This window comes from Peromyscus leucopus, chromosome 4 (assembly GCF_004664715.2).
Source record: "Peromyscus leucopus breed LL Stock chromosome 4, UCI_PerLeu_2.1, whole genome shotgun sequence".
Lineage (NCBI taxonomy): Eukaryota > Metazoa > Chordata > Mammalia > Rodentia > Cricetidae > Peromyscus > Peromyscus leucopus.
In genome coordinates this window covers 10,965,392-10,989,748 of record NC_051066.1, presented here as the reverse complement: position 1 = coordinate 10,989,748, position 24,357 = coordinate 10,965,392, and the positions used below count along the sequence as shown (strand labels likewise).

Sequence of the window (24,357 nt, the reverse complement as noted above, 5' to 3'; positions counted from 1 at the left end):
CCCGGACCTGGGGCTAGGTGGCGCAGCAGGCGTGGCAAGGACTGAGAGCCCCCTGGAGCCCCTGGAATACAAGACTGTGATTCTAAACCAGCTAACTATCCAGATGAGCCCAGCATATCCCTCCTTACTGATCACTTCTGCATCTGTGGTTCATCAGCTCCCTTGCCTGTGAGCTCGTTCTATACATAAGCGCTACTACCCTGTGAGTTATGTCACATGCTGGGGACTTAGATGGGAAGTGAGACGTTGGGCCCACGGCCTCCACTTGCCTGAGTCCATCTCAGCTGGCAGATTTCAGGACTTCAGGTGAGGCTTTGGGTACACTGGCTGTGGAGCTGGACCCCAGGCTTGAATCCCAGCTAGAGGTGTCGTCCTGGATCTCCTGAAATGATTGCTAAGCCTGTCTGTTTTTTGTTTGTTTGTTTGTTTGTGTGTGTGTGTGTGTATCTATATCTATCTATCTATATATATATATATTTCTTTTTTTTTTTTTTTTTGAGAAAGGTATGTCCATGTAGACCAGGCTGCCCTTGAACTCACAGAGATCTGCCCGCCTCAACCTCCTGACTGCTGGGACTAAAGGTGTGTGCCGCCATCCTTCACACCTGTCTGTGTCCTCTCTCCTTCTCCTTCCCTTTCTGCAAGAAAATTCCTCCTCCCGCCTTCCCTGCAAGGGGGTCTATGTTCCCTTAGGTGCTGTGTTCCCTTGTGGAACCCAACCCTGTGCTTGAAGAAGGCGCCCGAGGACAGTCAAAGGGGTACAGGCTGGCATAGCTGGAAGAGAGGAGGCCTCCGCCACCTGGGGTGCAGAGGGCTGGATGGGGCCGGATGCAGAGGGTGGACTTTAGAACAGCATAGATAGTGAAATGACCTCCAGACATGCTGGCTGGGTGTGGCAGCAGGCAGCGAGACGGTGGTGACTCCTTGCCCCAGGAGGGAGCCGGACTTGCCCATTTTTCCTACTGGATAACCGTAGGCTACAGCCTGTCCTCTGATCTGAGCTATGCTGGCCTGATCTGTCAGACCAGAGGGTGTGCACACCTCCTGAGTTGGGAGGCTCCTGTGGCATCCTCTGGTGTGCTGGGCACACTCGCTGTATTCACATGAGGGGCAGAAGCAGGATTTGGGCAAGCCCTTGTTGGGGGGTTGACCAAGGGAGAAGCAAGAACAGGGTAAGCACTGACCAAGACTGTCCGTGTTCATGCAACGCCAGCATGGAGGGAATGGAACCCAGAGCATGCAGCCCCAAACCCCCTCTGCCTGGGCACCTACCCTCTGCACGGCTCTGCCTGCTTGGCCTTATAGCCCTGCCCCTTACAGAGGCTTCTCACTCTCCCAGCGGGAGGAGTGGGCCCCCTCCCTGCTCTTCCCCTCTACCTGGCATGGAACCTGGAGTCTGCTCTCCTGGAGAGGGCAGAGCCATATCTCTTGAGTGCCACCTGCACTATCTTATTACCAAAGGAGATGGGGAGAGGTGGCCCTCACAGGCACACCACGTCTCTTAAGTGTGCAGAAGAGGTCATGGAGGCCTGGGGTCCTGCTCAGGTCCACTTAGAAACGTGGCGTTGGGGGGGGGGCGCTCTACCAGTCACCACACAAGCAGGCCTTCCAAAGGTGCAGGGTGTGTCTGTTCAGCACTGAAGACAGATGGCTACAGGATTCTCCAGAAGTGACTGCCCTTGGAGCAGGCAACAGGCAGGGACACCTGCAGGCCCTGATGGACTTTCCCACAGATTTTCCCAGATGGACCCTGAGAAGTTGAGTCTATTGTCTGAGCCACTTGAGGTGGCCTTGTCATCATCCACCGCCTCCCCCAGGCCCATTCCAGGCCCCTGAACATCCATGCTCCAGGTTAGACTTTAAGAGTGAGGCAACGGTTCACCTGGCTTGAAGCCCTGAGGGCCAGAGAGCTGGCAGCTGGAGGCCGGAGGGAACATGTGGGCAGGTGGTGTCCAGCGGGAAGGGGCTAAGACTCAGTCTCAAAATCTGTGGGATTCTTGTGTCCTTCTGAGCAGCCAGGGCCAGGAAATCCTTTCACAGAGTGCTTGCTGCGTTACTGTAGCTCCCAGCAGCCCTGCCAGGACCAGGTGCTGGGCACAGAAGCCAGATGTAGGGGCCAAGGGGTGAGCCACCGGGTCCCACTCTCTCCTGTGGGGAAGATGCTGTACCTCCCAGGCCCCTGGGCCTTCAGGATGGAGCAGCTGTGTCTTTGGCTGCCTTGTGGGGGGTGTGGATCAGTGTGTGCTCGGTGTGCACGGGAATGGCTGAGGATCATCTCCCTGCCTTCAGACGCCCAGGCCCACAGTTGAGTAAATACAGGCCCTTGTCATTGTTCTCAGCTGGTGTGTGTGTCCCCGGACATGACAGAACTACAGGTGGCTGAGCCAGTGCGTATGTCAAGGGACAGGAGTGTACGTGGGGGCCAGTGCTGAAGGGGAGAGGGAGAATACTTGATCACATCCTAGCTGTGGGGTGTGGATCTGAGCCTTTGCCCTCCGCTGCCCCAGTGTCCATTTTCTGATCTGTTCATCTGTTGATAATCATTCCTAGATACCCGGCATTTCAGAGGCTAGAAAATGCCCTGCATAGTGCCGTGCATGCCTAGTCATTCTTTTACCAGATTGGGGCGTGGAGACCCAGGCAGCCCCTGGCAGGCCCCAGCAGGAGGGGGTGCCTGGCCCTCTGCTGTTCCCTTGTTAGGTTCCCAGATACGAACAAATGGAAGCGGAACATCTGAGAGTCTTGTCTTTGGGAAAAGCACCAATGCAGGAACAGAGCCTAAGTGTTGGCCGAGAGCCAGCAGGTAGCAGGAGGGTAGGACAAGGCAGTGTCACCCGCCCCCAGGCTCAGGGAACTGCCTTGTTGGCAAAGTTCTGTGGGAAAGAGGGCAGTGGGCACTAGCCCCGCCATCTCCCGGCAGCCAGCGGGAGTCTCGAGCCCTCTTCAGGCCAGGGCAACTCGGGAGGTCCTTCTGAAAGTGCTTCCCAGCCCTGGGCTGCAGGCTGGTGGCAGCTCTGGGCACACAGTGTCCCTGGCACGACAAACAGTCCCCTGCACCACAAGGGCCCGTTTGTCCTGACTCCTGTGGTTCCTGAGCCCTGGATAACCATGGCCTGCTGGGCACAAGGGCCTAGCTGTGGGCTCCCCTCATCTGTCGCCTCTTCAGGCTGTCTAGCTGTCCCTTGGTGCGGGCTTCTCTGCTCAGGCCAAGCCGCACCAGAACAACCTCTACTTAGCCAGTGGCCAGAGACCCACTCCCCAAAACTGTTTCTGGCCAGCCAGGAAGGAGGAAGACCCGGCACTGAACCAGGGCTGACTTGGCATCCCAGGGCAGGCTGATTTCTGGGAAGTGCCCTGCTCTTGTTCTAAGGAAAAGTGTGCCTGCTTCCCAGAAAGCCCGGCTGCCGCCTCCTCTCCCTTCCTCTGCTGGCCCACAGGCAGCCTCAGCGCTGTGCCTCACTCTCCTCTGGGGCAGGATAACACCTCCATGGGAGTAGGTGGGAGGACAGCGTGCCCTCCCTCCTCCATGAAGCCTTCCTGATCCCGAGGGGTTCTGAATAGCCAGGAACTTGAAAGCCCAGGAGCCGTCAGATCACCTGTTCATGCAGGTACTCATGCGTCAGTGCCGTGCCGGGAGATGCCAGGAGCCCTGCCGGGTGCCGTGCTGGCGAACAGAGCCCCAGCTCCCATCCCTTCCAGTTCTGGGCGGAGGGAAGGCTGCAGGTGTGCATCCCTTTACCTGCTGACACTCAGGGGAGGTCTCCACCTTCAAGCACACTCTAGCTGTGGGTATAGATGAGAGACAGGACACTGGTAGCTGCCGTGCCCAGGAAGCGTAGGGCTCCCTGGCTGGTTCAGAATTGCAGTGACTTCCTCTGTCCCCACCCCGTTCTGTTGTTGTTGTTGTTTATTTGTTTGTTTCCCTATAACATTCTTTCTTTTAAACATGTATTTTGCTCATAATGCCCTAGGGTTGCAGGGGCAGAGGTGGATTTGGGGAAGAAATTGTGAATTTGTTTTTGTTTTGAAACAGGGTCTCATATAGCCCAGGCTGGCCTCCAACTTCATATGTAGCCAGAGATGCCCTTGAATTCCTGATGCTCCCGTCCTCCAACTCCCAAGTGCTAGGATGATAGGTGTACACCACCCTCTCCAGTTTATGCTTTGCTGGGGATCGAACCGGGGCCGTATGCTTGCCAGGCAGCACTCTACCAACAGAGCCATGTCCCCCAGCTCCTAAGCAGCTGTTCCGTTGTTGGCTTATCACCAGCTCTTGAACAGGCACCCAGTAGGTGCCAGGAGACGTCACGAGGCTGATGTGGGTAAGCTGCTGTGTGGGCCAGGGCCCCTGTGATCTCAGATGGCCAGGCCTCGCCCCAGATCCTGCTGCCTTCCTACTTAGGGAGAGAAACTGAAGAGGTTTAGAAACTGTGGCATTTGTCACCAAAGCCACGTTCAGATCACGTTTTACAATGTAGGTGTCATAGCTCTGAATTAGCAAAAATGCCTGGTTCTTCCCAGGGAGGACCAACCCTGGGCAGCTTTGGGGCACCATTTTTCTGAACAAGTGGCCCATGTGAGGCCCTGTCCTAAGTGTTTCCATTGAGTATTCGTTTTGAACATACACTGTGTTTGAGGCAGAGATTAGCTCTTTTTGTGGGCCAAGGCCAACAAGGAAAAGAGACCTAACAGCTATCTATCATCAGGTGGTTTGGAATTTTGTCCTGACCCCAGCTCAAAGCTGCCACTCGGATCTTTCCAATTGGACAGAGGCTACTTGCAGGACATCCTGGGGGCAGGAGGCAGAGCTAGCTAGCTCTATCTGCCATGGGGAGGAGCTTCAAGCTCTTGGCAGTACTGAGTCTTGCTGGGCCCAAAGCCAGTGGGAGTGGCCAGGGCAGGGCACAGATTCTCAGGCCCTCCCCTTCTTGGCAACCCACATGACTCAGTGGTCTGGAAGAAGGGCCAGCCAGTGGGCAGGCAGCCAGAGCAGGGGAGCCCTGCAGTGAGCCAGTCTCCCTAGGCTTTTCCCAGGTTTCCTATGCTGGTGTGGGCAGGTGTGGCCTGTGCTTGCTGTTACCCGAACCTTCCCAGGCAGAGCAGAAGGCAACACCCCACGGCTCTATGAAACTTCCTGTAAGTCACTTGGAGGCTCCGTGGCCCTTCAAACAACACAGGAGCCCCTGAGATGCTCACCCTGCCCACAGATGGCTCTTTGAGGACAAAGGCACCCTTGGCGTTTTAAGAAAGGCAGGGACCGTGGGAGGGAGCGGCTGGGAGCACCAGCTACAGCCGGCAGCAGCCTTGGATGACTCTCTCTGCTGTGTGGCTGTGAGGGAGCCTTTCTGCCTGACACATTGTGGTGATTCAGTGGTGTCCGCACTGGGTGGTTTTTGTAAGTAAGGGCACCCTGAAATCACCGAACTGAACTGCTGTGGGAGTGGGAAAGATTTCTCCTTGGGACCTAACAATTGTGACTCCAGGCTAGGCACCAATCAGGTTAGGGGCAGTGGTGAGGGCTAATGGAAGTTAGAATCCCAACCCAGGCCTCATCCACATGACAGTCCACCCTCCCAGTGACACTGACCTGCAGCCTTACACCTGTCACGGCCACCAGGCAGAAGTATTCTGTGATCTTTAACTTGATTCAAAGTAGAGGCAAGTGGGCAGTCCTGGGAACTGAATGGGTCTGGGATCCCCTTGGACTTGGTACTGATATACTGTGTGACCTCGGGCAGATTGTTTGCCCTCTTAGGGCTTCCCTGTTCCCAGCTTTCCAGTGGAGATCATGGCTGTGGTTCAAGTTGGGCCCAGGCTGGGTAGGAAATGTTTTGTGTTCACTGAGAAGTGCTAAAGGCAGGGCCTGACAGGGCACGGGGCGTCAGCTCTACCCCCATCTCCAAAACCTCTCTGGGTAAACGTTGTGTTTGGGCTGCAGGGTGCGGATGTTGGTAGTGCCACTGTCTCAGGGCCTTTTGGTCAGAGCGGAGGGGTATAGGTACAGCCCAAGACCTACACGCTCCCTGGTCTCAGCAAAACCAGTGCAGCGTGAACCATAGGAACATGTGTTGAGTGACTTGTGGATGGGCCCAGTTCCTGGTGTGTGTGATGGAGGTGGTTGTGGGGGAGGGGGTGGAGGAGCTGTCCCACCCTCCCCCACAGGACCCTGAGTGTCAGGTCCGTGGGCAGCGGGAAAGAAGAGGAGCAGAGCCAGGGCCCCAGTCAGCCTCCTGGACAGGATGTTGTACGGAGTAAACAGCTTCTGGAGGAGTCACCACTCCGCTGAGTCACAGCTCCTAGCGACAGCCCCTATCTGTTTATAAACAATGGGCTGTCACCCTTCAGGGCCTGCCCTCAACTGTGAAGGGTAGGAAGACACCCCCCACCCCCCCCCACCCCCCGCACGTGGTGGCATCCCCAGAAAACGCTAGCGCTTGGGCCGGGCGACACCACAGGCTTACGTGAGCGGTCGTGTACCTCGTCCAGGGCCACTGGTGTGCAGAACAAAGCAGGTGACAGAGTTGTCCCTGGAGAGTGGGCTTGAGCCGCCTGCACGTGCAGGCAGGGGCGGTGCGCTGTCCCCGTGGCAGGGGCTGAGGGGGCACTGCCTGTCCTCACAGCCCCCAGGGCTCACTCATGTGGCCATCCTCGTTCCAGGCAGTGACAGTGACAGCCAAGTGTCACGTGGTTTCCCGAGGGCCTGGAACAAAGGGCCTGCTCTCCCAGGCCAGCCTGTGGAAGGGCGGGGCTGGGAGCACGTGGGTGGGAGGAGGGGCAGGAGGCCTGCTGGCCCCTCCCTCCCTCCCTCCGGTCCCTCCTCCTAGAACCCCAGCTTCAGGAGTGGCAGCTGGTCCTTCGGGTCCTGTTCTTTGACCTGGCTCTGACTCAGACCCTCCAGCCCTCTCAGCTAGCTCAGAGCTGCTGCCCCAGGCAGCCCTGCCCTGTGAGAATAGGAATAGCCCCAGGATCAAGCCCTGCAGCTCAAGCTAGAGGCTCCCGCAGGGTGGGGAGAGGGGGTACCAGGCCGGGGATGCTGGGAGGGACGGAGTACGGGGTTGGGCCATAGGAAGTGCGCATCAGAGGCAGGCATTGTGTCTTGCCCAGGCCTCGTTGTCGGGAAGTCCATATAAATGCTTGTCCGTCAAAGGCACCAGCACAATGCCCCTGCTCTCCTGTCCCTTCCCACTTCTTCCACAGGCCTCTGTGAACCCTGAACAGGTTCACGTCATAGGAAACTCCTGTCTTACTGGTGAACCTGTACCAGCCAAGGCCAGTGGCTAGGTGGGCAGTACAGGAGAGAGAGAGGCCAACATGGAGGACAACCAAGCAAAGGGGAGGGGAGGGGAGGGGAGGAGGGGCATGGAGCAAGAGCCATGCCGGGGACTCCAGAAGAAGAGGACCAGAGCCTGGGGGCGTCAGCCCGCTCTCCCCCTCAGCTGCTCTCTCCCAGGGAACAGGTTTTCCTGGAGACACCCATTCTTCAAGTGAAAAGTTCAGCGTTATTGCTGGAGGCCCAGGTACAAGGCCATTCTGAGTGCTAGACAGACCCCAGACTCGTCTGGAGCTCCTCCCTCTGCAGAGTGGAGCCCAGCTGTGTGCTGGGGTTGTCCAGGCATTGTCCGCTCCCATCTGCTCTCTCGTGTCCGATGCCACAGCATCCCCCGGAGAATTAGTGCATCTTACACCGAGAGCTTAGTGCTCCAAGCCGGTCCCTGCCAAGTTCTTGTGGCATTTACCAGGGCCGCCGGCGTGTGCGGCAAAGCAGATGGCACAGGTGTCCTGGGAGAGTGAGGAGCTGCCGAGAGCCTAACCCACAGTAGGTGTGTGGTACCTGTGATATGGGCCCATTTTACGTGTGAGAAAATGAGGCCCAAAGATGCTAAGTCATGGGCTCAGGGTCCCAGAGTCCTGAGCTGGCAGATTTACAGCCTTTGGGCACTGCTGTTTCTCAAAGGTCAGGGCTGAGTGTCAGAATTTGCCAGAAGCCAGAGCTGACCCCTGGCTTCCCAGGGGACAGTGACAAGGAGCAGGAAGTGTGCCTGGCACACAGCGTCGAGGCAGCTGGGATTGGTGGTGTGTCACAGTGGTCTAAGAAGCCTGCTCTGAGTGGTGGGCTGCTGAGGACATGAGGAGGAGGTGACTGAGGCCCCACACAGAGCATGTCCAGGCAGATGCGGGCTTGGGAGCCTCTTCTGGGTGGGACAGAAACCAACTAGTAGAAGGATTTTAGTGGAGACATGAGAATGGGGAAAGGAGGCATGGGCATGTCAGCTGCAGGGCCCCTGCATCCTTTGGCTTTGGTTCTTACATGCCTGCTCAGTCTGGCCTGCCCCCTCGCTCTCCCCAAGGTCCCTGAAATCCTTTCTTCATGAAAGAGCCCTCTGGGTGAGTTCAGGGTGAAGATCTTGCATGAGGCTGGGGTGGGGTGAGAGGGAGCAGCAAGAGGTTGGATTCAAGTTTGAAAGTTTCTGTATATGTCTTTCCTTCTTCCATCACAGAGGAGGAAACTGAGGCCCAGAAACAGATGTGTGCCTGCAAGTCCTGCAGGGACAGGAACCAAGGCTTGACAACCCCTCCCCAAGTCCTTGAGCCTTCTGGCCAGTCAGTGACCCTGCACACCAGGGCCACTGGAAGAGGATGTGAATTGCTCGAAGGGCAGAGCTATGGTGTTGGTGGGGCTCATCCTGGATGCTGGGTCTCAGCCATCCCCACTGGGGATAGACGTGCCTCTGGGGAAGCTGTAGGTTCACTGGACACCACCCTCCTTGCTTCCTGTCTCTGAAAGTGCTGGGTGCCCAGCCAGGGTCCCAGGAGGACGAGGATGCAGTCTGGCCTCCACCTGGCCTTCATCCTGGTATTGGTAGGCCTTGGGTCAGGTCTGTGGATGCAGATGGAAGCAGCCTGTGGGCTTAGGTGATGGGAGCCAGCGAGACCTTGGGCAAGTCTCTTCCCTGGGCCCCAGTTCCTGTGTGTGTGTCAGATGGGTGTGTGGAGCTTGTTTAGTGGCTCCCAGTGTTTGTGGTAAAACCAGGGAGAAGGTGGTGAGCGCTGTCAAAGCCTAGCACACCAACTTCGCTGCTGCCCCTTTCCTGACGGGTGCCCCACCTCGTTCTCCTGGGGTCTCTTTCTGAAATGCTGGCAGTGGCAGTGCCTGGTTTTACTACCCTACTGGATGACAGGAGCAGCTGGCAACCCTGGTTTAAATTGAAGTACTGTGCCTAGTGTGGTGGCAGCACCTGTGATCCCAGCATTAGGAGTTCAAGGTCATCCTTGGTCTCATGGTAAATTAGAGGTCAGCCTGGGCTACATGACACCATCCCCCGGGCAAAAAAAAAAAATCCCTATCAGGGGCAGAGGAGCTATGAGTTTGGTGGTTAGGAAAGGGGTGTGTGTGTGTATGTGTGTGTGTGTGTGTGTGTGTGTGTGTGTGTGTGTGTGAGAAGCCTTGGTTCCTGCCCCTGCTTGGTGTGTGTGTGTTGTGTTGTGTGTTGTGGTGTATGTGTGTGTGTGTGTGCATGCATGATGCCTTGATTCCTGCCCCTATTTGTGGGGTGTGTGTGTGTGTGTGTGTGTGTGTGTGTGTGTGTGTGTGTGTGTGAAGCCTTGGTTCCTGCCTCTGCTTGGTGCTGTCTCCTGCAGGGCTTACAAGCACACACCTGCACCACACTTGTCTGTGGGCTTCAGTTCTGAGTGAGTAAGCATGGCTTCCATGCTGCCTCCCATAGACCTGGCTGTGCTTACTTGGGGACTCTGCCCCTCCTGACAGGGCTGATTTGATCCCAGTGTGGAGACTTCAGGCCCCCAAGGGAGATCAGTAGGAATGAGGTCTTGGGGGAGGGGGGTTGAGGAGAGATCTGGTCCACCTAAGGGGTGTAGGTTCAGGCTAGAGCTACTGGGCCAGCCCAGAACAGAGAGCCTTGGCCACTCATCCTTGCTTGCCCTGTGGCCTGGTACAAGCGGGAATTCCTGGCCCTGCCCGTCACAGCAGCAGGTATGACAGCCATGCAGGTGACAGCAGGCCTTGGCACTCCTGGTGCTCAGCTCCACTGGGGCAGGCAGGCAGCAGGCACACTATCCAGAAGCCTGCCAAAGAGCCCACTCCCCCACTGGGTTCCCACCCTGCCATGGCCCGGGAAGCAGACCGGGTCCATGCCAGGCCTACTCTGCCCAGGGGGAGGAAGGGCTCAGTGTTCTTTGCCTGTGTCTCAGTGGTGACTGCCAGGCGGTGGGCTGTTGCCCGCCACACCACTGTCCGCACCCCCGCTCCGACACCTTGGCCGACACCCCTGCTGGCACCCACTACCGAGGTGAGTGTTTGGGAAAGGCTGTCAGGTCACAGCCAAGGCCTGGGCCGGGCTGTGGGAGATGGCACCTCAGGGCTCCTTACGCTCCTTGTCAGAACTGGTTGAAGGAGTTTGGTGAGAAGCACAGGGAGGCTCTGTCTCCTTACCCAGTGTCAGCACAGAGGTTGGGGTGCTGTGCCCACGGTACCTGTGTGAGCTCTGGCCGGCCACCTGTCCCCGGCCACAGCGGACGGCATGTCTGGGACCTGTCCCGGCAGCTTGTATGGGATGGTGCTTCTTGGATTACATGGGCTCTGGTGTCTCACCGTCTGTGCTCCCGGGACTCTGAACGCCGGCTGGTCTGTTGGTTCCACTGTTTGCTTAGTGTCTCCGTTTTCTGGGAGAAAAACTGAGGCTCGGAGAGGTGACTCAAGACCTAGAGCAGGCAGTGGGGCCCAGAGCTGGTTCCAGTTCCTCAAGACACTTCCCACTTGGCATTTGGCTGAGTGTGTAAGAGGAGGGCAGGCTGGCAGCCTGCTGACCACCCTCCAGGGAAGGGGGGAGAGTGGGTGTCTGATGGCAGGGCCTCTCTGGACTGTGATGGGCACTTCTCTGCTATGGGACAGACGTCACTGCCTCCTGGTTACCAGGCTGGGGGACCGATGAGGCTGTGGGACACATGGGACAGTTAGAGCCTTCATCTGCCGTGCGTGCTCAGTGGCTCCCCTGACTGCTCCAAGCAGCTCACACAGAGGGCCCGAGAGCTTATCCCTCGGTCTTCCCTCTGACTGTCCCTCTCTCCGGCTCTCTGTCTGGGGCTCAGCTTTGAGTCTCGACTCCGTTTCTGCGTGTTTATGTCCCCCCCCAGCTCTCTCCTCTGCCTCCATCTACCTCAGGTGGCACATGCAGAGTTAGTGTTGTTGATGACTCCTCAGGGGTGGTCTGCAGTGGGCATTTTGTGACTGGGGGCAGTCATCAGGGTGGCCTTGGTTCTTGCTCCAAGAATAACACTCCTCATGGTACCAAGCAGACTGCTCTTTGCTACCCTGAGTGCTCCCAAATTGGAATTGAATTGTTGGGACAGAGAGCCACAGTCTAGAGCACCCACTTGCAGGGCCCAGTGAGACCCAGTGAGGCTGATTCAGAACTCATGTGTCCTTATGTGGGCCATTTCCAATGCCCCAGATTTGGAGAACTTCTTTTTTTTTTAACATTTGTTTAGTTAACATTTGTTTTGTTTAACATTTGTTTAGTGTGTGTGTGTGTGTGTGTGTGTGTGTGTGTGTGTGTGCATGTGTGCACAAACAATTTTTTTTTATTATTTTTAATTATAGTTAGATGTGTGTGTCTGCATGTGGGTATGTCCATTTGACATCACAGGTGTCAGATTCCCTGTAGTCAGAGTTTCAGCTGGTTGTGGATACAGAGAACTGAACTCAGGTCCTCTGCCAGAGTTTAACAATTGAGCCCTCTCTTCAGTCCCCCTTATTGTTATTGTATGTGCGCATGTGTGTATGATGTGTGTGGGCCGCATACCGCAGTGCATGTGTAGAGGTGAGGGGACAGCTTGCTGGAGTTGGGCTCTCCTCCAGGGATCACACTCAGATGATCATGTTTGCACTGTCTGGCAGCAAGCCCTGCATCCACTGAACATCAGGCCGGCCTTGTTCCGGTTTTCCTTGAGCGGTTACTCGGCGTGAGGTCAGAGATGTGTAGGAACGATGTCGCATCCTTCCATCCAGTGAGACCTCCTGTGGAGGTAGATACTGAAGTTACCACCTCCATGTGTGGGGAGGCCCCTGGAGGCTACAGGGGGCACAGGATAGAGGCAGGCCTGTCCCCCTGTGCTAGCTGCACCCACTCTGGCCCAGGTGCGTCACTTCCCGCCAAGGTGTGTGCTCACACACCCACACAGGGCCACCCCAGAACCCAGGCAGGCCAGGAATGATGATGCTCTAGTCTAGTCGGGAAATGACAGAGGACCTGGGCCTGGCCACACCCTCGCTGTGTCCTTCCTCCATGGACTCTAATGTAGAACAAGAGATGGGCAGGCAAGTTTTTACCTGCCAGCCAGGGGTGAAGTTTTCTGTTGTTTTGAGGCAGGGTCTTGCTCTGTAGCCTAGGCTGGTCCCAAAGCCAGAGTTTTCTAGCCTCAGCCTCCCCAGTGCTGGGATTACAGGCGTGTGTCACTGTGCCTAGACAAGAGACAAAAGGATTTCCACCAGGGCCCAGCCTGGCTGCTGCCCTCACTGGCTGTGGCCCAGTCCAGGTGTGAAGAGGTGTTGGCTCATGTCTGTGGTTGCCCTGACATTGTCTGGTGTCCAGTCTGGCTTTGGCCTGTCTGCTGCTCAGCAGTCACGGACCTGCGCCCCCGGGAGCCAGTGCAGGGGCAGCCTAGGTGCTGAAAGGCACGAGTGACTGCTCCCCAACACTGGGTGAGGAGGACTCATGTTTGTCCTAGGGAGGGGAAGCCCTGACCCTGGGACCCTAGGCAGTTGTGCAGATGGGAACTTGGAGAGGCTCATTTATCAGGGAATCAGGGATGGTGTGGGGGCAGGGAGAAAAGAGACCACAACAATTTGGCCTGGACACACCTTTCTCATAAACCAGGGATGGTGTCCAGGGGTCTGTGGCAAGCTCGGAGTGCATGCCTCTGATCACAGCTGGTGTGGGTGGGTCACCCAGAGCTACAGGAGAAGCCTGAAATTTGGATTTTTATGTGAAATCACCTGACCTTTTACTGTTGGCTCAAAACTGTAAAAACACTTTGCAGTCCAAACAAAACACACATGTGAGCCACACTTGGCTTGCTTCTAGTCTCCGTCAGTTCAAAGCCTTTCTCTCTGAGGAGCATCCGACAGTGGAAGGTCAGCATTGTTCTCGAGGAGCTTTTTGTGCCCCCAGCGGGGGGCAGATGCATTTCCAGGAAGACTGGGAGCAGGGTGAGGAAGGGGGAGAGATACCAGTTCCACATACGCCTCCTTTCAGAGGAGGGGAATGTTCTCTAATACCCCAAGTGTTAAGACTCACCCAGGGTCACTGGGGCTGCCCCAGCCTTTCTGACGGACATGTGGGCATCGGGACTCAGTTTCTCAGGTGCCCACTGCCTGAGTCCAAAGCAGGATCTCCATCCAGTTCTACTGTAAGGATTGTGTAAGTGACTGGGCAGAATGAATGAAGCATGTAGGAAATGGCTCAAACCTAGCCCAGGGTCACTATCACCAGTTCTAAAGCTTGTGGCCTTCCCTCAGTGGCTGCTAGGAACCCCAGGAACCTTAGAGAGTGATTCTCCACCCAAGCCCCTTTTGTTCTTTTAACTTACACTATGGAAAATCCCAAATAGACGCAGGGTAGAGAAAATGGCATAAAGCTTTAACAAGATCAGTTCACCCACAAATCCCAGGTACATGGATCCAGCCATACAACTCATATGGTGACCCACCATAGCATAGTGGCAGCTAAGAAATGATGTCCATGTCCAGCCATGTGGTGGTGGCGCACGCCTTTAATCCCAGCACTCAGGAGGCAGAGGCAGGCAGATCTCTTGAGTTCCAGGCCAGCCAGAGCTGTCTCATAGCCCCCCCCCCAAGAAAAAGAAAAAGAAAAAAAGAAACAATTCCAATGCCATCAATATCCAGTAGTCTTCAGCTACCTGAGATCAACCCTGCTCTGAAAAATATTAAGTGGACAATTCTAGAAATAAAATTAAATCTCTTGGTGCTCTGAGTACCATAATGAAGTTGAGCCTTTCATCTCCACACCCCAACCCCAGTGAGAAATTACCCCTTTGCCCACTGTAGCCACACTAGATACTCTGTCAGTCAGCCACTTGGCTGTCTGGGTCACTGCACCAGCCATTGTGGTCTCAAACACAGTTCACTGTTATCCTTGTTTAAGGATCCTGCTGGGCATCTTAGAATACATCGCCCTCAAGTAAGAGGGGAGCCTTGGGTACTTAACAGCCGCTTTGTTTTTTTTTTTTTTTTTTGTTTTTTGTTTTTTTGTTTTTTTGTTTTTTTGTTTTTCGAGACAGGGTTTCTCTGTGTAGCTTTGCGCCTTTCCTGGAACTCACTTGGTAGCCCAGGCTGGCCTCGAACTCACAGAGATCCGCCTGGCTCTGCCTCCCAAGTGCTGGGATTAAAGGTGTGCGCCACCACCGCCCGGCTTTAACAGCCGCTTTGTTCGCAAAGCTGGCCTCTCTTCTTTTTGTATACCCCCAACCCTCAGATTTGTTGGAAAAACAAAAGCCCATCTTACCTGTCCTACAGGCTGTATTTCCATAGGTTGTAGGCTGGTGGTCTGTCCAGTGTGTCCTTCTGACCCCTGTTCCCCCAATGGCGGTTAGGTTTAGGTAGGGGTTGCTCACTTTGTGTCTTGTGTTCTCTAGTCTCACGTCACATGCTGTCCTTATCCCTCTCCTAGGCCTGCCCTTGGTAAAGGAGCTACCCTGTAGCTTGGGGCTGATCATGAGGGAAAGCTTATGAGGCCCTGGGGAGGGCTTTGCTTGCTGGGAAGCATCTAGAAAGTCACAGCCGGTGCTGAGGATGCTAAGGGTATGAGCCCTGCAGGGTCTAGGGCACCAGGCAGAGTGTGCCGTCTGCCAGCCTTCTTCTCTTCCCAAAGGACAGGAGGACGCATAGGTGAAAGGGGGTCAGGGCTGTTGGACCATGGGCCCTAGGGGTTTCTGTGCGTCTGTATGTCTGTCTGTGTGGCTATGTCTCTGTGTGTCTGCCTGTACATGTGTATGTCTGTATATCTGTATCTACATGTGTGGTATCCATGAACAGGCTTTCCAAGAGGAAAGATGCAGCGGTGCAGAACAAGACAGGAAAGGAACTTGGTAAAACAGGTGAGCGCCAACCAAAAGACGAATGGGACCTCCACTGCTCTGCCAGTGTCCATCCCAAGTAATAGTGAGACAGAAGGCGGCCCATCTGCCACAGGAGGCTGCAGTGGGATTAACCCCCTGAGGCTGGAGGGGTGGTGCCTCAGAAGTAAGAATCGGAGAGAAGCTGCCCTTAGAAAAAGATAAGCCAGGCAGTGGATGGCTCATGCCTTTAATGCTAGCACTCAGGAGGCAGGCTACACAGAGAAACCCTGTCTCAAAAAGCCAGTGGGAGAGAGAGATCAGAACAGAAGAGAGCAGGAACAGGCAACAAAGCTCAACTGGTGCTGGGTCCTTGGGGCAGCATTGGGGTTTGGGAGAAGCCCACAGGAAGTATGGAAGCCACTACCCTCCTGTGATACACCAGGGCAGTTGGCCTTCCCTGGAGGCAAGGCAGGGCCCCTGAGGCTTCTGAGCAGCCTTAGGGGATCTCCACCCCAAGCCAAACCTGTCTATCTTTTTCTTAAACCATATTTATCACTGGAGCTTGCTCATAAAAATACTTTAGGACAATTTGAAAATTCAGAGAAAATTTAAGCCTTGGGGCTGGAGAGACGGCTCAGGAGTTAAGAGCACTTACTGTTCTTCCTGGGGACCTGGGTTCAGTTACCAGCACCCACATGGCTCACAGTGCCTTCTCTTGTTCCACTCAGGCACCAGGCACTCCTGCACTGTACACACATGCATGAAAAATGATCATACACATAAAGTAAACAAGCCTTTTAAAAGCATGCAGCCTCAGCCGGGTGTGGTGGTCCACGCTTTTACTTCCAGCACTCAAGAGTTAGAAGCAGGTGGATCTCTGTGAGTTCCAGGACAGCCAGGGCTACACAGAGACTCTGTCTTGGAAAAGCAAAACGGTATACAGCCTCACCCAGAGGTAGCAATTTCTTTTATACAGTAGGTCCCATCTAGTTTGCACATGGCTGTGGTGGTTGGTGCTGAGGCTGAAAGCTGTCTCCTCTCCCAGTGGGGCTTGTGCTGGACGCCAGCCCCTCCCGGACACTCAGCCCAGTACTCAGGGTTACCCTTCCCCGTGCTCTGGTGTATGAGCACATAGCCAGTGACCTCATGACATCCTCACGGTCATACTCTTGCAGGAAGTCATTTTCATTACCCATACTTTCCAGTTGAAGAAACTGAGGCTACAGTAGAGCTAGGGGGTGTGGTAACTGAAATTCTTGGGAATTCCAGTTCTGGCACGCCCACACAACACTCTGACTGCACGTGCTTGCCATAGTCACCCAGCTGGCCAACAACTTAGAGGAGGCTTGTGATGACACGCCCCTCGGAGACCACGCCCCTTCCTCGGACCCCGCCCCCAGCTGACATCAGCGGGGCCGGGCAGCGGGCAGCGGGTGCAAAGCGGCAGGCAGCGCCGAGCCGCGCTGGGCCGGCCCCGCGCCCGCGCCGCCCCGGGTCTCGCGGCCCACTGGCCGCCCTCGCCGCCGAGAGCCATCCATGGTGCAGCGCATGTGGGCCGAGACGGCCGGGCCCGTAGGGGGCGCCGAGCCGTTGTTTCCCGGCTCCCGGCGCAGCCGCAGCGTGTGGGATGCCGTACGCCTGGAGGTGGGCGTCCCGGACAGCTGTCCCGTGGTGTTGCATAGCTTCACTCAGCTAGACCCGGATCTGCCGCGCCTAGAGGTGGGTGAGCGAGGGGTAGGGGTGGGGGTGTGGTTCCTTTCGCAGAAATCTTCCTGCTGCACGAGCCCCAGGGCAGCAAGTTGGGCATCACAACTTACAGCACACCCTGAGCTGGATTTCCGTGTCCCCCTCAATTTATCCCAGTGCCTGATCCCACCCATCCCAAGTGTGACAGCCCCAATCTCTGCAATCAGGCAGACTTTTAAACCTTGTGGCGCTGTCACTGTTTACATCCGTGGTGCGTGAATGCTCTAACCACAAGGGCCTGGCCTCCTTTCACACCCCTGTTAATGGGGCTTGCAGACACGAGGAGGACACATAATACAAAGGGACCAGCACTAGTTGGCACAGTCCTAGACTCCCCAGAGGTGAGTGGGACCTCTGGGGCCTCTGGATAGCCATCACTGAGTCAGACATAGGTCTGATGATCCGGGAACGTCAAGGCTACTCAGAGAGGGCAATGGAAGGAAGAGGGGTCGGGATGGAGACTGATCTCCACCTTGTGGAACCAGGTGTCCAGGCAGTGAGAGGACAGGGCTTCTTCACTGTGACCTGTGATTCATTTCTGCCTGATTAGAAAATGTGCCGACACCCTGACTTTGTAAGAGTTTGGATAGATTCAGAGAAGGGAGCCCATTTGCCTTTAGGCGCGGCAGAGGTGGGAGTGATAGGTGAGGGTAGGGGCCTGTTTCAGTGCGTCGTGGCCAGGGCCTCTGCCTCCCACCTTCGTGTGCACCTGCCACCGTGCCCCGGAGGTAGTGGAATCCTGAGGCAGTCCCTAATCCTGCTCTGCCTAGAGAAGGCCTGAACAAAGCATACTTTCTGTGCCCAACTTGGGAACTTTTGGTCAGGGAACCCCCAGGCCTGGGAGGCCTCCCAAGCTTGGCAGGTGTCCAGGCCAGGCATCTCATTCACCCAGTGGTCTCATCCTCATGGCGGCTGGGGAGGGACTCCAGGGAGCATGGTGGTGGGCGGCCTGCCACCAGCCCTGCGCTCAGCTGGCTTTCATTATGTCTGGCAGAGCCTCGGGCTTTGTGTGCTGGAAGGGTCTGGCCTGATCACTCATGGGGGGAGGGGGCTCAGGCTTCTCTCTGGCTCTGTCCGTCGTCGACACCCCTGAGAAGCCAGCGCTTGGAGGAAGGTTGTGCCCTGCGCAGGTTGCTGCTGTAGCTGCCCCCTGGGCCCTCCCCTCCAGGCCTCTGTGCTGTCCGTCCTGCAGCCTCGGCACTGTTTAGAAATCAGAAGGGAAGCTTCTGGCTGGGGCAGGAAAACCAGGGTCCTGGCAGGAGAGGAGGCCACGGCCGGAAACTAAACACAATGACCACTTAGCATTTGTCTGGGGGAGGGGGCAGGGAAGTCCCTGTCTGTTTTGCCAATAATTCCCTCCCATCCCCATCCTGGGGCTGATTTCCTGGTGGCAGTCCCAGGTCCAGAAGTGAAGCTGACCCTGCTTGAGGTCCCTGCGTTCTCTGGAAAACACCAGCCTCTGTCTTTCCTCTTCTATCATTGTTTCCACCAGCCCTGGGCTTGCCAGATGTCCTCATACATCTGGGCATCTGCCTGTCATCTCAACTCTAAGTCAAGCCACCACTGACCTAGCTTGACCTGACCCAGTCTGTGCTTTTTGGAGGTCATGAGGTCTATGCTTCTGTGACAGGCAGGTTTCAGCTTTAACCTGGCGAGGGTGATTTGCGGAACTGTAGCATTTACAGGCAGCAGGCACCAGTACCGGGTTCTTCCTGGCTTACACAGGCCTCCAGTTTAGATGCCAACACTATCTGCTAAGAGGCTGGAGGACAGAGAGGTGAAGTCCTTGACCTAGATAAATTCGCTGTCAGGAAGGGTCACAGACAGGACTTGAGCACAAGCTGGGCTGCCTGAGGTTTGTGGGTGGGGTGCCTGCTGCCTGTAAGAGCTGGAAGCAGGACAAGGCAGAGACAGCTAGTGGACAGTGGAAGCCAGCAGAAGCTGGGGTGGGGCTTGGCCCTGGCCAGGTGAGATGGGAAGGCTTAGAGTCTAGGGGAAGGTGGAAGTGCCTCACATTTGGAGACCCTGGGGACAGTGGGACCAGGAGCTTAGCATAACAGCTAGCAGCCGGGGGCTTGGTAGAAGGGCCTGGGCTAAATAATTTGCATGTATTTTGTCCTTGGGGAGGTGGTCAGGGCTATTAATAGCCCATTTGACAGATGAAACAACTAATTAGATTGCACAGAGTCAATAGGCTGGTGAACTGCAGAGGCCAGGCCGGCTTCTCACTTTGGCAGCTAGCCTGTGAAGCCTGAAGGCTGTGTGGGTTAGGCACAGTGAAGCGAGGACTTCTCCCTCTGGGCTGTCTGGTCTCTTGATCACACAGTGTGCAGCTCTTAGCTTACCCCAGGGCGCTTTTGTTCCCTTGACTCTGAAGACCCAGAGACATAGGGGTGTGTGTGTGTGTGTGTGTGTGTGTGTGTGTGTGTGTGTGTGTGTGTACAAGATAATCTTTCAGAGGAACTTCCTGGCTAACTCTGAAAGGGCAGCCTCCAGGAACTTTAGGGACTGGCCGTCACTGCTAGGCCCCCAGGACCCCCTTGCCCCTCTGTTGCTTTACTGAGAGGCACAGTAGAAGAGGATGAGGAGGCCCAGGCCAGGCTGGTACTGGTCCTCTGTCTCCAGTCCGGGACATTGAGAGAGACCTGCTGGCCCATTTCCTGGGAGCCTCAGGGCGGCTCTGGAGCAGGAGGAACCTGATTGCTAGCAGGGCAAGAACAGGGGCTGACTCTCCGTGAGGCGGCCAGACAGTTTTCAGGCCTGTGGGTTGTGGAGGGGGTTCCAGAAGACTGCACTCTGAAGGTCTTAGTTTGGCACCTGCCCTGGGATTGGACTTCTGATGCACTCACAAGTGCTATGTTATCAGGCATACACCCCAAGGAACCCAGCCTCCCCAGCCCAGTGAGAGTGAGAGATTGAGATTGGTTGCTTTCTAATATAGGAACTGAGGCCCCGAGCAGATTCAGTTCTCTGGAGAAAGGACGGCCTGAGGGCCGCTCACAGAGCAGGGCACAGGGACCAGAACTGCCGGGCCATGGGTATTCTGTTGGCACTGTCCCTCCCCTGCAGATGTTCTTCCCTTTGGAACCCAGAGGTGCAGAGCCTGAGCTCGGTGGGGAAGGCAGCTGTGCTGGAATGCCAGCGTGGCTCCTCTGAGCCCCAGAGTTTTCTTCATCTGTAAAATGGGCACGATGCTGGGTACTCTTTGGGTTCTGGAGTGGACCGAGTGGAGACCGACAGCCTGACAGGTGCAGTCCACAGAGCCCGGCCGGGGCCATAGCTAGTTTTTCTGACCTGGTGACAAAGCCCAAGCCTCCTGACTGTCTGGGCTCCTGGGACATGTGGCCTGGCACTTGCAGCTGGCCTCAGCGTGGCATCACAGGCGTTTCCCCCAGGACATGTCCTTAAGCCTTTGCTCAGAGATGCAGGTGTGAAACCACTGGCTGCCTGGCTCTCTCCCCACTTGCTGTGTAGCCTGAGGAATTTATCTCTGTCTCCAGCCCCTCCCCTGCATCTGTGTGACCAGGCTGGACCTTGCCCTGGTGGTGTGCCTCTTGTAGAAGCAGCAACCAGGCTGGGTGTGCCCCTCCAGGCCAGGGATCAAATCCTTTCCTGACTCTACCTGAGTCGGCCTCTGCCTGTCCCTCCCTCCCTGGCTGTTCCCTCACCCGCCAGGCAGCGTACTGGAGAGTCACACGCACTAAGTGGACAAAGGACCTGGTACAAGAAGTGCCCGAGTAACCGGGGTGGCATGGTCATGGTCAGTGGTGTGGGTCTGAACATTTATGCCCTGTGAGGACCAGGCCATGCCCCCTCCCAGGCCTGGCCAACAGTGGCCATTTTGTGATAAGAGCCAGTTGCAAATGGACAGCAGGACCAGGTGGACAGAGCTATGGGTTTACTGGGCTGAAGGAGTGGGTCTCCCCTCCCCCGGCTGAGCTCAGTTTTCCTTCCTGAAATGCTAACTTAGCCAATAGCTGGACTCAGGCTGACAGGGAGGGTTCCTGGGGACCTGAATCTGACTCTGTGAGAGCTCTGCACAGGCTGAACCCAAGACTTGACTTTCTGAGGTCTTGGTGCTCCCTCGCTGCCACGGCAATCAGGCACCTTGGGTAGTCCCCAGCTGAGGCCGCCTCTGTAGGCTGTGGGCTTGGGGATTACCTAGGGATGCTAGGAGGGCTTAGCATCCAGGCTGTCCACCCAGTGCTGGACCTGGGATGGGAGACTTACGGTCTCAGAGCTGAACCAGGGCCTGGGCTTGAGTCCTGGGCACTGTTTGGCTCCTCCCCTGGGCCCAGGTTTCTACCTCTAAAGTGGGAAGTGTGCTCTCCCACCATGGAGAGGACACCCTGAGATTGGCAGCCAGTATGCGGACTGCTCCCTCCCTCTTCTGGAAGCTCCATTCAAGGTCCAGGACTCTGAGTGAGCTGCCATCTGGGTCCAGTAGTCCCAGGTGGGCGGGCCTCTGACAGGTGTGGCTCTCATGGGTCACTAGCTCGTATGGTGTACTAGGTACCGTCGGCTGCTCTTACTCCTCTGCAGCCCTACCCTGTCCCCTGTCACCTGTCAGCTGTTGCTGCTCTCCCGGCCCATGGCTAGCTCACTGAGCCAAGCTTGGGCTTGAGACCCTTCCTAAGATACAGTACATGTGTCTGATCCTGTGGGCTCAGTGTGTCCAGAGCTGTAGGGGGCCTGCTAGAGCCCTGGGGTGGCCTAGTGCCTCGGTGGCCCCGGGCAGTAGTACAGGCGGGTTTGGAAATCACCCTGAAGGTTCAGAGTCACCCTGCGCCACCAAGTAGACTGAGCCTCTGCACATACAGAGAGAAGCTGTGATCCTGTGCTCTGATCTATCATGTCTGCCAAGGCCTGCTGAAGCAGAGGCAGCCAGTGTTTGACTGGACACTCACCCCACCACCACCACCACCACCACCACCACCACCCCCACCACCCCAGTGCTCTTCAGGGAGAGATGACAGGCCTGGAGTCCCCATGGGCCCCTTGCTACTTACTGATGTGGGCTTGGCCTGCAGCTCTCTCTTTTAGCTGGGAGCACACATCTTGCTGGGCCTGCTACCCTGAGAACATTAATCAGGTGATACCACCCAGGCCATGTTTTCTGTCCCCATTCTGGGAGCTCTGGGCTATGTTCAAGAGACAGAGATGGGGGGAAGGAGTTGCTCACAGGACCCCCAGGGACACTGCCACCCCCAAGTGACTAACCCAAGTGTGTGAGCCACAGCTGCCAACTTCATCCCAGAGCCTGGGGGGGGGGTGGAGGGGCTTGCACATACATGCTGGGGGCAGGGATGATCCTCCCTAAGGACACAGCCAACCATGTGGCGTTCTTCCCTTGGAGCTCAGAGGCTCCTGGATGCTTGCCCCAGGCAGGCGGGCAGGCAGGCAGACACTTCTGCTGTTTCAGCTGTTCACTAGGCCAGCTTACCCCCTCCTCTCCCTGGTCTGCTTGAGTTTTCCTGGGAGCATGGTACTGCCCACATGGGCTGTGTGCTACAAAGGTAGCCCAAGGTGGCCTTAGGTGACATGGTCCCTGCCCTTCCAGCCTCGGAGGGACGTGAGGGCAGATCCTTAGGCTGGGGAGAGGGGCTCTTCACTGCTGCTTTCTAACTAGGCCTAGGGCATCTCCGTCCTCTCTGGATATCTGGTGCAATGGTGCCCACACTCGGCATCGTAGGGTGGTCTGGTTCGTTCCTGCTGTGGTTGCTTGAAGGAAATGGAGTACTGTGCAACCGGGTGTCGACTCCCCAGAGTAAGGCATGTGTGGCTCTCAGTGCCTGTTGGCACCCCCCACACACACACACAAGCTGGCAGAATGCCCCCCCTCAGGTGGGGGAAGGGTGCAGGGATCACATGACATTCCCACAGGGCCCAGGCCAGCTGCTGGGCTGTCAGCCGAAGCCCAGGGCTGAGAAAGGGCTTGCTTTTGAGCCCTGCTCAGGAATGGCCGCTGCCCTGCTTGCATCCAGCTCCTCCTGTGGGTTTGCCTGGCCAGGCAGGACGCATTTCTGTCCATTGAGCACCAATGAAAACCTGTTGCAAGCCGGCACTGTACTGGGCACCTGGGGCTGGAATCCAGTGTTGTGTGGTGGGAGAGGGAGGTTCGTGTGTGACTGACTCCCTGACTCCCTGATGCTGACCACGTGGGTGTTTGCAACACTGACGCCAGATGTGGTCAGACTCCTTGGGAAAGGAAGGCTCTTCCAGCCTTGACTTCCAAGAGAGCCTCTGAGGAGGCAGAGGGTGGTCCAGGGCCATGGTCTCCTTTATCTCTTCTGAAAGACTTTCTAGATTCAGGCCAGGGGTGAGCTGATGAGAGTGTCACTGGTCTCTCTCTGAAGGGAAGTTCCCCAGGCTGTGGGCCAGGATTGCTTAGGGTGCGTGAGCCTTCTTGTTATTGACTGACTTTCAGGAAACAGGCCTGGCCTTGTCTCCAGAGAAGGCAGACAGTGGTGAGCCCAGTGTGGTGCCTACAGCTTCACCCTTGGTTCAAAGCCCAGAGTGGGTGGAAGTGGACTTCCAAAAGTTGTTTCCAGAGCCCTATAGGGTAGATAGCAGACGCGAGAGCTTGGGTACAGCCCACATCACACTGGCCTCCAGAGGAGGGTCTGCAGTGGGGCTCCGGGTAGGTGAGCACTTTGACCGGAGTCCCCTGGGCCCCACAGTGATCCTTAGGGTTCCTGCAGGGTGTATGGGGGCAATAGCCCTGGGCTAGGCTCGCACCTGCTGGCCCCTCGCTGAGCTGTGAGAGGGGTTTCTTTACCCTCCATCTCAGGTTAGCCCTTCCCCAGATGGCGGGAGCCAGAGAGATCCTGGGGTGCCAGGGGAGGCGTATTGACTTTCTGCTTTGGGCTCTGAGAAGCAGCCACATGACCCCCTCCTTTGTCAATTAGGCCTCATGATTTGGGCTTTTGTGGAACCTCAGCATTATTGCTGTTCCCCACTCACATGAGGAAGAACAGCCAGCCGGGAAATCCCGTGTTGCCCAAGAGGTCTCAGAAGCATGAATGAGCAGAAGGGGAAGGAAGTGGCCTCAGATGCGGCCTGCGTCTGCACCTGCCCTAGACCCGTGATGCTGCCTGCTTGCTGCTGCTGGGCCAGCCAGAAGCCTCCGACTGGACGGGCAGAGAGTTGAGGGCGTGGGTGACCCCGGGCCTCGGGCTCTGGGGACTAGGTTTTCCTGAGGGCCAGTGCCACCTGTGACCGTGTTGGCAACTTCGAGATGGGGGCTCTGCCATATACGCAATATACAGTTTGACTTGGGTCAGTTACTCCTGCCTCGATCTCCACTTACCCTTCTGCAAAATGGCTGAATAACAGTACCTGTCTTGGAGGGAGAATGGCGTGGGGCGGTCCAGTACTAGGCAGGGGCAGGTTCCTGAGGTGCTGGCCTTTCGGCCATAAGGAGTCCTGGGTTCTCCATTTACCTTACCTTGGAGGTCTAGGAGCCACTTGTCTCTGCCATCCCCCTGCATCAGACCCCTGATATCCTGGCCCGGCTGC

The 24,357-nt window shown here is 56.4% G+C and overlaps 1 protein-coding gene across 10 annotated transcripts in view; it reads left to right on the top strand.

Moving 5' to 3' along the window:
* Nucleotides 1–24,357, top strand: part of Ralgds (ral guanine nucleotide dissociation stimulator) — a 43,370-nt gene that overhangs the window by 6,123 nt on the left and 12,890 nt on the right. For 2 of the 10 annotated variants that reach the window (XM_028883346.2, XM_028883345.2), the window contains exon 1: nucleotides 16,544–16,812. The exons of 3 other annotated variants lie outside the window; for them this stretch is intronic. In XM_028883346.2, coding sequence (XP_028739179.1) covers nucleotides 16,630–16,812 — 183 coding nt within the window. In that variant the 5' untranslated portion in view covers nucleotides 16,544–16,629. Of the gene's footprint in view, nucleotides 1–3,438; nucleotides 3,609–10,107; nucleotides 10,308–16,543; nucleotides 16,813–24,357 lie in introns of those variants that run through there. 5 more of the 10 variants (XM_028883351.2, XM_028883350.2, XM_028883352.2 and 2 more) reach the window with 4 other exon arrangements.